Source organism: Myxocyprinus asiaticus, chromosome 17 (assembly GCF_019703515.2).
Source record: "Myxocyprinus asiaticus isolate MX2 ecotype Aquarium Trade chromosome 17, UBuf_Myxa_2, whole genome shotgun sequence".
NCBI lineage: Eukaryota > Metazoa > Chordata > Actinopteri > Cypriniformes > Catostomidae > Myxocyprinus > Myxocyprinus asiaticus.
The window spans coordinates 12,575,750-12,590,453 of record NC_059360.1 but is presented as its reverse complement, the minus strand read 5'-3'; the positions used below and the strand labels follow the sequence as shown (position 1 = coordinate 12,590,453).

Genomic DNA, 14,704 nt, shown 5'->3' with positions numbered 1-14,704 from the left:
GCTTTAGCATTTACACCTAAAATGCAATGTGGTCACATGCGTTTTTTGACCATCTTCGTATGTGGTTTGGACCCTGTTTATACCTGTCTTTAGCACTGTCCACTTGTGATTAACCCTAACACATATAAATACAAGATGTATTTAGATCCCCATTGACCATGTGCATAAATATAATGTTTACGTTTTATTTACACTCATTTGTCATGGACACAACTTGTTTTGACCAATGAGAAAGTGATGCATAATTGCCATGTGAATGCAAAATAGTATTCAAACTGAAAAAAAATAAATAAAATAAAAATAAAACTTTTACTATATTATTCTGTTTTATGAGGCATGAGAGACTTATGTCAGTTGAACAATTTTTAGGCATGGCTTCAGTTTGGTCAAGGTAACTTTTGTGTAATCCCTCAAGATTTTGTCATTGTTGTTGCGAAGTTATAACACAGTCATTAAAAATTACATCAGATTTGTAAACATTTCATCACCTTCCTTTTTATCCAGTCCTTCCTAAAAAAAAAAAAAAAAAAAAAAAAAAAAAACGTGGGAAGAACAATGTTTTTAAAACTGTAAATTATGCTATTTTAGGCATGGCATAAGCTAAGGCTAAGTTTTTATTTTAGTACATCACATCTAGTGTCAAGTTTTGGTCTTCACCAACTTTTTGCATTAGACAGGTCATTATCAAGATATGGTAACAAACATGTCCCTTCACTTTTCAGTCATGAAAAAGATTTCAAATAGTCAAGAAACCCCATTTAAAAGGTATCATTCTTTAACCTATATAACCTTTTATTAAATAATATGAAATGGTTTGACTCTATTTTTGTTTTACACATTTTTTAGAAAATATATTCGAATTTGTCAATTGCCTGAAAAAAAAGAAAAAAAAAACCTTGTCCCCTTCATCTGGAACACCATTTCTATGACAGTTACAGTTTATTTACAGTTTACTTCTCAGGGCATGCATTAGAGCAAAGCCTAACAAGTGTGCAAAAAGCAAAAAAAAAAAAAAAATTTAATTAATCATTTAAATAATTTAAAAGAGTGTTTGTCCCTTGATTTCATGTCATTGGTGTTATTAATGTAAAAAACTTGTATTTTGAAAATTCACAAAGTTGTGAAAAATAACTTCCCAGGTCAAAGTTCAGAGGAAGAAGAGGCTGCTCAAATGTGCATTTAGTGATTTTCCCACCATGTTTAAATTTTAAATTCAAATTAATTTACATTTTAACTGCAATTGTTTCACGTGGTTCGTTTAAATATGTCATTGGTGTTACATTGTTTAATGTTCATGTTAACGATGTTTATTGAGAAAAAAATTTGAATGATATGATTTATTGATTTCAGTCTGATCAGTGGTGTTTGTTTTGTGATGCTACTGACACCATCTTAGAAAATGTATCTTTTAAGAGAATTTGTCATTGGTGTTAATGTCACTGGTGTTACAACCCTTGCTGTATTCGTAAAACTAAATTAAATAATAAAATATAGAACAATAATCCAGTTGTCCTTTATGAATACAAATAATGTTAAGATGTAAAAAAAAAAATGAACTGAACTGAACTGAAACTAATTGAAAATTTCAATATTGTGTAAGTAGGAAAATCCCCAAAGATTCAGAATGACCCAGATATATGATGTGTTATTCTTGGTATTGCAAAGTTTGATGAATATAAATATGATCCAAAATAGTATAGGCTACCATTTATGTGTCATTGGGGGGGGGGGGGGGGGGTGGATGGTATTCCAGAAAGCAGGTTAAGCAACTTAGAGTAAGTGGATAACCTCAATTTTTGGTTCCAAAAACTTTTGGTAACTTTCAGGGTATGTTAGTAGCCACAGCATCTCACTCTCTGAACATAACCTGCTCCAGAGTAGGTTATATTCCAGAGTTACTTTATTTCAGGTAGACGTCAGTAAGTTTCAGAGGTTGTCAGTGCATGCGTGCCCTTCTGATAGCGACACAGTGGGCGGGGAAACTCAGATTACGCACACGATTATACTTTTGAAGTTTTATTATGGTAAAATGTAATCTTTTATTTTTTTTCCTCCCCTTTTCTCCCAATTTGGAATGCCCAGTTCCCAATGTGCTCTAAGTCCTCCTGGTGGCGTAGTGACTCGCCTCAATCCAGGTGGTGGAGGACGAATCCTCAGTGGCCTCCGTGTCTGAGACTGTCAATCCATTACCGTGGAGACGTAGCATGCGTGGAAGCTTCACGCTATTCTCCGCGGCATCCACGCACAACTCACCACACGCCCCACCGAGAGCAAGAACCACATTATAGTGACCACGAGGAGGTTACCCCATGTGACTCTACTCTACCTAGCAACCGGGCCATTTTGGTTGCTTAGGAGACCTAGCTGGAGTCACTCAGCACGCCATGGATTCGAACTCGCGACTCCAGGGGTGGTAGTCAGCGTCAATGCTCGCTGAGCTGCCCAGGCCCCCAAATGCAATCTTTACTTTACCTCACAAATCTTCTTCTCCCCAACATTTCCAGTCTCACACACTGCATATTTGCATTCAGAAGTGAACAAATTGTGTACTTTGTGCTTTTTCTTTTAATGAGAAGTTTTTAACACTTTAATATTTTTAACGTAGAACACATTGGAGGCCTCCACACTCTAACTTATATTTAGCCTTTCTAATAAATTATTTTATTTCATGATATTAATTTAATGAGCATATCTATAATTATCAAAGAATAAAATTATTAAAGCACCCACATTCTTTTTACAGTTCCTTCAGTCAATGAATATTCATGTTATTTATAACATTACATTCCACAGTATCAATATGCAGGTAGTGTCTGCCAATTCAAAGCTTAAGCAGTTAATCCCTCATTCTTCTTCTTCTTCTTCTTCACTAACTAGAAAATATGTGATACTTTCACAGACCACAGATATAGCATAGAGGTTAGAAATTTGATTTCTTATCACTCATCTTACTAATGTTCAGCCTCCTCTACTCCATTAGAAGCTGTATATGGTCCTTCTCTAAATTACGTTTAATCTGCCTTTCAATATGGACCTTTTACAGTTTCCTTTACAACTAGAGATCATGAACATCTATAATGTGTAATCAGACACATGATCTTCAATTAAAACAACATCATTTCATTAAGTACCAAGTTGCTGGAGGTAGATGGACCTTCTACATGAGACTGCACAGCCATTGCCTTTTAGGGGACAAGACAACAAACAAGTTTTATTGCCACACCAAATAAGAAAATGACATAATGGTCGCATAACTCTGTGGGCCTCCCATCATTCTCCATCTCTGTTACAGCAGATCTTCATCTTATGGATAATCATGTGTGTCCTACTGATAAATATTACATTCAATCTATGGAAAATGATGACAACTGTGGGAGATCCTACAACTGAAAAAGAGTCTATTAATACAATGGCAACATCAGCAACTGTGGGAAATTAAAGGTGATATGATTCTAAGTTTTTAGAAACCCCGATGTTACCTGGAGTCATGAGTTCAAATCCAGGGTGTGCTGAGTGACTCCAGCCAGGTCTCCTAAGCAACCAAATTGGCCCGGTTGCAAGGGAGGGTAGAGTCACATGGGGTCACTATAATGTGGTTCTCACTCTCGGTAGGGCACGTGGTGAGTTGTGTGTGGATGCCGCGGAGAATAGCATGATGCTTCCACACATGCTACGTCTCCGCAGTAACACGTTCAACAAGCCACGTGATAAGATGCGTGGATTGACGGTCTCAGACGCGGAGGCAACTGAGATTCGTCCACCACCACCCGGATTGAGGCAAGTCACTACGCCACCACGAGGACTTAGAGTGCATTGGGAATTGGTCATTCCAAATTGGGGAGAAAAAAAATAAATAAAAAATAAATAAACCCCGATGTTAAACTGAGTACATCAAATGGTATTACAAATAAAGGAAATATATTCAGTTCACATGACATCCAGTAAAATAAAATTAGCATGCACGGAACATGGTAAATACCAGAAAAATTGAATCTTAAAATTAAAATTAAATAGATAGTAAACCTTTAGCCTATTATCATAATATTAACAGAATATGAAGTTCAGTGCAAACAAATAACGGTCGACCTATTAAAAATGGATGTAGGCGAGATAGGTTTTATATTAATGTTGAATCAAGTTTTACATGTACGGTCAAACTTTATAGTTTTATTAATTTAAAAATTCACGCAATGATTCAGTACTTTCTGTCAAGCAAACTCTCAGTCCTAAACTGATGCAGCTCCTATCGCTATTACGATTGAAGATGAAGTAATGCTCGTTTGCAGTCATTAAAACTTCATGTTCTGTGTCACTGAAATATGGCGCGCCTTTCTTCTTAGCGTTTCTTCGTAGTTTCCATGGTGACTCGAGAATTCGGTGATCAGCTGAGAATGCCTTTCTGAGTTCACCGTGAAGTCACGGTCAGTGTTGGGTGTAATGCATTACCAAGTAATTAAATACTGTATTTAAATTATCTTTCATTGAAAAAAAAAAGTAAAGTAAGGGTAATTAGTTCAGTAATCTAATTACACTGTAGAAGATGTAATTAGTAGTTAGTAATTAATTACTTTTTTTAGATTAACTTACCCAACACTGCTCACGGTTGAGTGAACTAGCCCCGTAAAGGTGTGCTGGAACCCACATACTTTTGTCTGTATGTCAAGACATTTTAGGACAGTTAATATGTCACAAATTAAACTTGAATTCTAAACTTAAAATTAAACTTTAAATGGCCAATTTTTAAAAGCCTAACTTGGGCTTGGGTTGAGGTCTGACAACTGCAAAGGAGGACAAGATGTTAAGACATTGAATACAAGACTTAAAAATATGCATATTTGTATTCATGTTTTTTGAAAGATATGTTCTAGCTAAACCAACTTCAAATGGTTCTTTAATGAAGACTGAACTGTGTTCTTAATGCTCAGAATTACTTCATAAATTGCATAACATTTGGATAAATGAGATGTGGTTGGTTACTGTAGATACTGTATATATTTGGAAGCTGATACGTGAAAATACAGCCGTTTTGAGTATGTGTATGCCTTTTCTTACCAGTAGGTGTCGCCATTGAACTGAGGGATAGATTACCCAAAGATGAAAATTCTCTCATCATTTACTCACCCTCATGCCATCTCAGATGTGTATGAGTTTCTTTCTTCTGCTGAACACAAACAAAGATTTTTTGAAGAATATTTCAGCTCTGTAGTTCCTCGCAATGCAAGTGAACGGGTACTTTAATTTTTATGAGCTTCAAAAGGCACATAAAGGCAGCATAAAAGTAATCCATATTACTCTAGTGGTTAAATCCATGTCGTCTGAAGCGATATGATAGGTGTGGGTGAGAAACAGATCAATATTTAAGGCCTTTTTTTACTATAAATTCTCCTCCCTGCCCAGTAGGTGGTGATAGCATGAATAATATGAAAGTAAAAGTGAAAGTGGATATTTAGAGTAATATCCACTTCTCACCCACACCTATCATGTCACTTCTGAAGACACAGATTTAACAACTGGAGTTGTATGGATTACTTTTATGCTGCCTTTATGTGCCCAATTTGTACTGTAAAGTGGACTAACATAGGGTATGACCACTCTTTATCAAACTAGCTTTCATGAAAATAGCTGCTGCAAACTTTTGCCATTTTTAATTCTGTTTGAGTTTTTGAACATTCTTCCAAGTTTTAATAGACAAAATGTTTGGGTAATTAAATTAAATTCAGTTATATTAATATGCCTACATAAGAATTATTTTATTAATAATATCATTTATACAACAATATACAGAATTTTATTAATTATTATTATTACATATTGCATTAGCCGTACATTTTGGAAAATGTATTGTTCTTTAAAATTGGGAACGTGGTTCCAGTGCCATCATGCATTGTAGCAAAGTATACTGTCTCTAATTGTTTAAGAGAGAGAGAGAGAGAGAGAGAGAGAGAGAGAGAGAGAGAGAGAGAGAGAGAGAGAGAGAGAGAGAGAGAGAGAGGAAAACATCGCACCACTGATCTATCACTGGATAACACGCGAATGACTTTAAGGTGACGCATAATCCTTACCCGCACCTTTTCCGGGTTTTCATTCTGACACTGATGTATTTGCGTCAGAGATCAGAAGATCAGGCGTTAGAGATGGGGAAAGAAAATCGTTGTCAATACAAAAGTCCTTAGCAAAGAATTAGTAGAGATGAATAGATGTGTGTTGATGTAGGAATATAGCATTATTGAACATTTACACTTGGACTTTCCATGCATAGAGAATAAATTCAGAGCGAGACAACACTTACATTTCTTAAGTTTACATTTACACATGCAGTAGTAGGCAGTTCGTCCAATACATTAGACTAACACAGTGTAATAATAACACTAATAATTATAATAACAACAACAACAACAACACTATACCTAAGTAGACTACAACAGATACAAAAACAGCCAATAAACGATGTGATTTTAGTGGAAACTAATGTCATCAAGGTAAAAAAAAAAGAAGTGTGTATTTTTTGGGGAAACTCAGTTCCTATAATACGTCTATAATACACTTTGTACACAAAATAGATACACTCAGGACCTTAAGGACAAAAATGTCCCATTAAAGCATAAAATCATGAATTCTATGATATTATGCCTTCATTCCAGAGCCCTGGCATCAAAATGTAAATGTTTAATATTTTCTTCCAGATGGCGCCATTTTTCTCATGTTTAGCCTATGGAGCAAATACATGCTTTTTTCCTATTTTCTGTTTGCTGTATTATAGAGCACTGCAGGCCAATTTAATAAATGATGCAGCTAAAATTCATTGGGTGTGTTGGTATGGATGTCAGAGTGTGTTTTGTATATGTGTATTGAGAAATGTGTGTGTGTGTGTGTGTGTAAAAAACATCAGTGGCATTATATAAACAAACTGGCATTTAAAGGGTTAAAATCCTGAAAATTAATGAATATTTGGTTATGATCACGACTGATGTTGGTTAAAAAATCAAAGTCAGTGAAAGTGGAAAATAATATTAATATATAATATTTTCATGGCAGTTTTTTGACGCGGACATTTTTGTCCTCTAAGGTCATGCGTGTGAATTTGTTTTTTTAATCTGACTCTGGACAAAAAATAATAATACATCAAAATCAATGTTGTTGTTAATCATTGACATACCCCAGACTGTGATAATAATAATAATTAAAAAAAAAAAAAAAAAATGTAAATCCTCTTCGTAATTAGTATATGGAAAATAATTAATTTTGTATGTTTTTTTTTTATTTATTTAAAAAAACAACAGTGGCATTATATAAACAAACTGGAAAATGAATGAATATTTGGTAGTTATGATCAGGACTGATGTTGGTTAAAATAATTAACTCATTGAAAGTGGAAAATAGTATTACTATATAATATTATTATGGCAGTTGAGTAACCTATGAGTAACTTTTTTAAATTGACGCGCAAGGGTTAAACTCATAGCCAGTTTTGACGTTTGCTAAGACCTTTATTATGACAGTTGGGCCGATGCAACCATTTCCGCTCGCTCGCGTTGACGTAGCCAGTTTCACAGCGCTCTCGGCGGCTGTAAGTCGCCTGATTGTAGGAGTGAACACCGGGGTTTGAGACCGTGAGAGAATGGTGGGCCTCCGCAGGTAACGGAAACATACTTAAAATGAACGAGAAGAGACTGTTAATACGTAGACCTCGCAAATTCTATCTAAAAATATGTGTAAACGGTGTGTGGTGATTATTTTCTATGGGTTTTTTGGCCGGCTTGGCTAGCAGGCTAAGTCGCTCTTTTCTGGCACTCCCTCTGAGCCTCTCTTGTCTCTCAGGGGCATGTGAGACACAATCCGAAATCGGGACGGTTGAGATCCATGCGGCTCCGCTTCAGACGGCCCAGATGAAAGACCCACCAGCCGGCCAAATTAACGCTCCACAGCCGAGCCCCTGAACGTCTGCGGCTGCTATCCGGTTACATTTGGGGGGGAAGGACGTGGAAAAGCCCCCGAGACGCACATTCACACGCCAAGAGGAAGTCTCGTAAGACCGCAGGCTCTTAAAGAGGCCTCGCAGCACTGAACAACCACATTGGAACTTCACAGAAATATCAGTTTCGACGCTTTCGTCTTATTTTTCATGGATTATTAGCGAGGGGGGCGCTTTTCCTACTGGTACCACCCCGCAACTGGAGCAAAAGCTCAACAAGTCGAGCTTTGACCTTTCATATTGTACGTGCAGAACTGGAAGTTTTCAGTACTGTCACTTAATCAGCATTTCAGTAGCCCAAATCTGTTCACGGTGTCTGTATGTTTAAACTGACGATACACACACACACTCTGTGATCCTGTTTACTTCCAAATTTGCCATTGTTTCATCATACGGCCCACATAGTACTCTTATAAATCAACTGTCTTGAGATTGACTCTCATACTTTTCATTTTGGAGGGAAACGACTATTTAGGAACAGTTTACAAGATGGGGAAGATGCTATCAAAGATATTTGGTAACAAAGAGATGAGAATACTGATGCTCGGACTCGATGCCGCAGGGAAGACCACCATCCTTTATAAACTGAAACTGGGCCAGTCTGTGACCACGATACCCACCGTCGGTTTCAACGTGGAGACGGTCACCTATAAAAACGTTAAGTTCAACGTGTGGGACGTCGGCGGCCAGGACAAGATCCGTCCCCTCTGGCGGCATTACTACACAGGCACGCAAGGGTTAATATTCGTGGTGGATTGTGCGGATAGAGATCGCATCGACGAGGCCAGACAAGAACTCCACCGCATCATCAACGACCGCGAGATGCGGGATGCCATCATTTTGATTTTCGCCAATAAGCAAGATCTACCGGACGCCATGAAGCCACACGAGATCCAGGAGAAGCTGGGACTGACCCGCATCAGGGATAGGAATTGGTACGTGCAGCCTTCGTGCGCGACAACCGGCGACGGACTGTACGAGGGCTTAACGTGGTTAACGTCTAACTACAAGTCTTAATGACAGCGACTGGCACTGACTGTTTAGGACAAGTGAACTCAATATGGGGCAGATCCGATGTCTCCAACGAATATTCGTGATATTTTGATTTAGAGTTGACATTGATTTTCGTTTTGTTTTGAAATGACCCTTAAAAAGTTATCTCTCTGAAACATAACGAGTTTGGCTTGCTTTTAATTTTTCGTGTGTTGTGGCAAACACTTGTCACTCACCTTGGACTATGGCTTAACATGATAAAGCATTCCTGAATGATGATTATCTTTTTTTTTTTTTTTTTCTTGAAACTGTTGGTTTTATATATTTGTTGTCATTATTTCAAGCTTCTTTTTTGAGAGTTTGGGGTTTTGTCTCCAACAAACAAGGGTGTAGATTTGGCTTGAACTTTGGCGGTGGTTACAGTGTGAAGAATTTACATGTTTCCATTGATCACTGTATAAATATTGTGGGGGCGGGGGGTTTTACTTGCTTGTTTTGATTATTGGGGGGGGGGTTACAACCCCCCACCCCCCCTGGAATCTATGCCCCTGCCAACATATGATCCATCAGTGTGTTAGAGACATTTTATACCAAGATGTGTTAAAAAAACCAAAAAAAAAAAAAAAAAAAAAACCTGTCCAGACATCTACTGTAGCCAAGCACAGTTTTGCTGAGGAGGTTGTAGCATACTAACTGTAGGTAGCTATGTGGTGTAACGGATTTGAAACTGTGCCATAGTTATGATATCACTGACATCCAATGATAACCCACTTGTAAATGAGTCCATGGAACATTTTATGCCAAAAAATCTTGGGCTATAATTCTGGAAGGATGACTTGCCATAGATATAACTTCTATTCACATAGCATAATCAAACTGAGTGATGTCTTGTGCTCTCAAAAGGTTGCCGAAAGGATTTTGTCTGCGCTGCAAAAAGTAAAAAAAAGATTAGATTTTTGAAATTGACTACCAAGAAGAAAGGAATGCCTTTTGTAGCCCTCTTATCATTTAGGCTAATCGCATTGACCAGATTGTTTTTCATTTATAGTCAAATGTCTCTAAAATGTGGGATTGTTACATTCTTGCATTTCAAGTGTAGTGCTTGCGGTAGAGTGGACTGAATTTTGTCATTTTGGAGAGAAATGTTTCATTCTGTTCATTTCCTCTCTTTGCTTTAGTCATTAAAAAAAATAAAAATAAAAATTGTACAGAAACGGCTATGTTATTGTAACTTCAAATTAAACTTAGTCATTTTAAAAGTTTTAGTTCATTCTTATTATGACTAATCTGATGCTGTCTTTCAAGCCTTTATGCAGTGGGAGTTTCCACTGTCATTTGTAGAGCCAAACCAAAGTCTAGCAGTAGTTGCGTTTGTGGTCCATGTGTATTTGCACCCTATTTTCTAAATAGGGACTTTTAAAGGGATAGTTCACCCAAAAATGAAAATTCACTTATCATTTACTCACCCTTATACCATCCCAGATGTGTATGAATTTCTTTCTTCAGCCGAACACACAGTTTTTTTAGAAGAATATCTCAGCTCTGTTCATACAATGCAAAGTGAATGGTGACCAGACATTTATATCTCCAAAAGTCACATAAAGAAAACCTAAGAGTAATCCATATGACTCCAGTGGTTAAATCTATGTCTTAAGAAGCGATATGACAGGTCTGGGTAAGAAACAGATCAAGTCCTTTTTTTTTTTTTTTACTCTAAATCTCCACTTTCACTTTCAGATGTGAAAGTGAAACTAAACAGGCACCACATGTGGATTTCAGATGTAAAAGTGAAAGTGAAGATTTAGAATAAAAAATCTTAATCTGTTTCATACCCACACCTATCATATCGCTTCTGAGGACATAGATTTAACCACTGGAGTCATGGATTACTTTTATGTTTCCTTTATGTGATTTTTGGAGCTACAAAGGTCTGGTCACCATTCACTTTGCATTGTATGAATTTAAAGAGTTGAGATATTCTTCTAAAAAATGTTTGATTGTGTTCTGCTGAAGAAAGAAAGTCATACACATCTGGGATGTTATGAGGGTGAGTAAATCATAAGAATTTTCATTTTTGGGTGAACTGTCCCTTTAAGAACTCTGGAATCCATGGTAGATAAAACTGTAAACAATGTTTGCTGGGATTAATGTTTGACCTTGTCATTTATTTGCACACAGGACTGGAGATACTTTATAAATGGAGATATTTAAAAGACTTTTTGTGTGCCTATAAATTCTTGGAACAGAGAGCACAGTAGCTCTCAGATCCTTCTACAATCAGGCGAAGGTGTGTTAAGTTCTTATCGCAAATATGTATTATGAACATTTGTTAATCTCCCAAAACAAGCTCTAGCAGCACTCTGCTGTTTTGAAGTGGTGTGTTGGAAACTGGTCCATTCCATACCCCCACCCCCCCAGTAAATCTCGCTTTAAAAACAGGATGTCTCCCTTTTTGCTCTCTAAAGGCTGCACAGCTGCTAAACTGTTGCACACAGAGAAGAGTAATGGGCGGCCGGCGCTGGACGGCACAAATGCTGCTCTTGCTGACACAGCTGTTAATAACAAGTGCTGTGCTCATTTGTTGCTTTGAGCGCCATCTTGAATGATTGTTAAACCAGTAGGCCGCTTTTTTCCTTATCCTACACTCGGAATGACACTATTCAAATCAGTCAAAGCCACAAGGGCTATATCAGCCGCTCACATTACCGGAAATGATCAGACTGCTGACATACTGAGAGTTTGTAGTTGTGCAGCAGAATTATGAACTAGAAATATAGTGCACTTCTATAAATAGAGGGAAAACTGACTTTAAATGTGAGTTTACAGGTTTCCCACTGTCAGGAAAAACCTGGAAATATCGGAGGATTTTTAAATGGTGTTTTCCAGGTTTGGAGAAGTTATGGAAATTAATAAAATGGGAAATTTTTTATAATGAACACATTTTTGTAGATCTGCTGTGAAATATTTAGCTAGATATTGCTTTTGTGTTGAGTAAAACCTGCTCATGGACCATTATGTTGTCCAACTTGAGCTCAAGTTGCTCTTTTAAAGGAACACAAACAGATTTTTAGAAGAATCTTTCTGCTCTGTTGTTCCATACAATGCAAGTTAAATGGGTACCAAAACTTTCAAGCTCAAAAGCAGCATAAAAGTAATCCATAAGACTCCAGTGGTTAAAGCCATGTTTTCTTAAGCGATTTGATAAGTTTAGGTGAAAAACAGATAAATATTTATTTATTTTTACTATCAATCTCCACTTTCACTTTCACCTTTTTTTTTTTTTTTTTTTTTTTTTTTTTTGGGGTGATCCCCATCCTTTGTGCAAATTGCCACCTACTGGTCAGGGAGGAGAATTCATAGTAAAAAAGTCTAACATATTGATCTGTTTCTCAACAAAACCGATCATATTGCATGTTTTTAACCATTGGAGTCTAAGGAATTACTTTAATTTTGGGTGAACTATCCCTTTAGAGAGAGAGAGATATATATATATATTTTCAATGAATCAGTCAAACCATTTTACAAAATTATCAGTCTAATTGATCTGCAAATGCAGGGGTCAGGAACCTTTTTTCACTAAGAAGCCAATTTTTTTTTTTTTTTTTTTTTTGGTTGATGCATTTTTTTCGAAAGAGCCATAGCACAAACTAATAATTTACTATTTTCAAAAACAAAGTTTTTCAATAAAATAAAATGTTTATATTGCCCATAGACTACTCAAAAACAAACAAATATGCACAAATTAATAGGTAACATTGCAATATGGAATTGAGTACACGTGTTTGTGCGGGTCTCCATAAAATTACTTAATTTTACAACTGTTCATGAAAAATGTAAGTTCCCTTTTGGGCTGGGCGATATGTAAAAAATACTTCAACGATAATCGCCTTTAAAATATCGCGATATCCGATTATATGGTCAACCCCCCTTCCAAGGGTCAGTGAATATTTTTGCTTTATTGATTTTGCTTTAGAAATTAAATTAATTTATTGAAATACAAAAAATTAAGACATTTCTAAATTCAATTTGCCCTTTAAACTAAACGGAAAAAGCAATTAAAATAACGAAGTGATTAAAAAATTTTATATATAAAACCACCTCCCCAAATCCAAACATTTACCGTCTCCAATGACCCCATTTGCCATCACGCAAGTATCATTACGTGGCAACAGGTGAAAAATTACTAACAGCATACAAATTAAGAACTAAAGACAATTATAAATGTAAAGATAATTATAATAATCATCATAATAAGCCTAATAAATTCCCTTGTGTTCCCAAAAAATGCTGCCAAATGTGTGTTCTTATCAAATGTGAATTGCGTTTTGGTAATAATGCTGCCTAAAGAAAATCAAATAGAACTCGATTTTAGGTTCAAGGTGAACATGTCTTGTATTACTTTATGATTTAATCACTTTCGTCTTTGTTTCTTTAATACAAAGATACCTGTATATATTACTGAACCTGCAGAGTTGCGTTCACAATGTGTAAGAGCAAACTGCTCCGTGGAAATAAAGCGAACTAAACTCACAGCTCCTCACGAGATGATCGGTGATCATTTGCAGCATTCTCATAAACGACATTATTCTTGTAAACAGTTTTCAGCTGAATGAAACAGAGAAAAAGGAGTGCTAACTCTTTACATGCACTTGTTCCACGAGACAGTGTCCCGCTGCACACCTCTGAACAAACAGCGAATCGGACACGAGCACTGACGGCTTTTGTCTGTTCTTAAAAATATAATAAAGTGTGTTTCTTAAAGCGCGTGTCTTCTTGACTAACAGCATTTCTTGTCGTGTCACTTCGAGACATCTTACAGGTCACCCACATGTTGCGGGTAGATGAGCAAAATTACTCGCGCATGAAATGCATTTGGACAAGGAGCTTGCGAACTGGATTGAGCCTCGTCGCATTTGGAGTGTGGTGGGTGCTATTTCACTCCTTGTGCGCACATAAAAAATAACGAACGTTCATAATTCGCTCGTAGAAAATGCTCTTAACCACTTAGATCAATAGTTATAGGGAAACGAGGCCCAGAACTCTATGAATGTGCATGTTTTGGAGAAGCACTTTCATTGCACTCGTGAACAGCGGGGCTCACTGCGCACACATATCAAATCAGACGCGCATTGGCGGCTTTTCTTTCATCTGTTCTTCAAAATAGAATCACGTTTTGTCAAACACGAATCTTTGTGTCTAAGTTCTTGCCAAAGTGTCTTTTACCGCCATCCACAGTGCATGGTACATCAGCAAAATGTTCCGCATGAAAAATCCGCATTTGGCACACGTTCATTTCAAACCTTGTTCACCAGGAGTAGGCTGTTCGACAAATTCGGAAGAAAGGAAATCAAAACAGTGTCGTGACTTCAAGCTTTGCAATCGCACCCACACTTTCTGCAGGAAAATTATCTCTAGAAAGTTTTAAATGATCCTGTGTTGGTGAATGGTGAGACACCTGAGCCACTTGATTTTTAACAAAGAGCCACTTGTGACTCACGAGCCATAGGTTCCTGACCCCTGTGCTATTGTATTTATTTCTAAGAATTTTTATCCATCATAAAAGACTATAAAAGTCATGCAAATTCATCAGTCAAAAAGGGTCCTGAATCTTAACAGAAATATCTGGGTAATTTTTCACACCAAAATAGAAATATGAATTAAAATATATTAAAAAGAATATATAAAAATATTAAACATTTACAAAGAATAATAAAAAATGGGAATTTTGTGTAAAGAAAA

The 14,704-nt window shown here is 36.6% G+C and overlaps 1 protein-coding gene across 1 annotated transcript; it reads left to right on the top strand.

Moving 5' to 3' along the window:
• The first annotated feature begins 7,508 nt into the window (after nucleotides 1-7,508).
• On the top strand, nucleotides 7,509-11,180 carry arf6b (ADP-ribosylation factor 6b). Its single transcript, XM_051722926.1, has 2 exons — nucleotides 7,509-7,635; nucleotides 7,819-11,180. The coding sequence occupies exon 2, from the start codon at nucleotides 8,462-8,464 to the stop codon at nucleotides 8,987-8,989; it is 528 nt and encodes a 175-aa protein (XP_051578886.1). The 5' UTR covers nucleotides 7,509-7,635; nucleotides 7,819-8,461; the 3' UTR covers nucleotides 8,990-11,180.
• The last annotated feature ends 3,524 nt before the right edge of the window (nucleotides 11,181-14,704 follow it).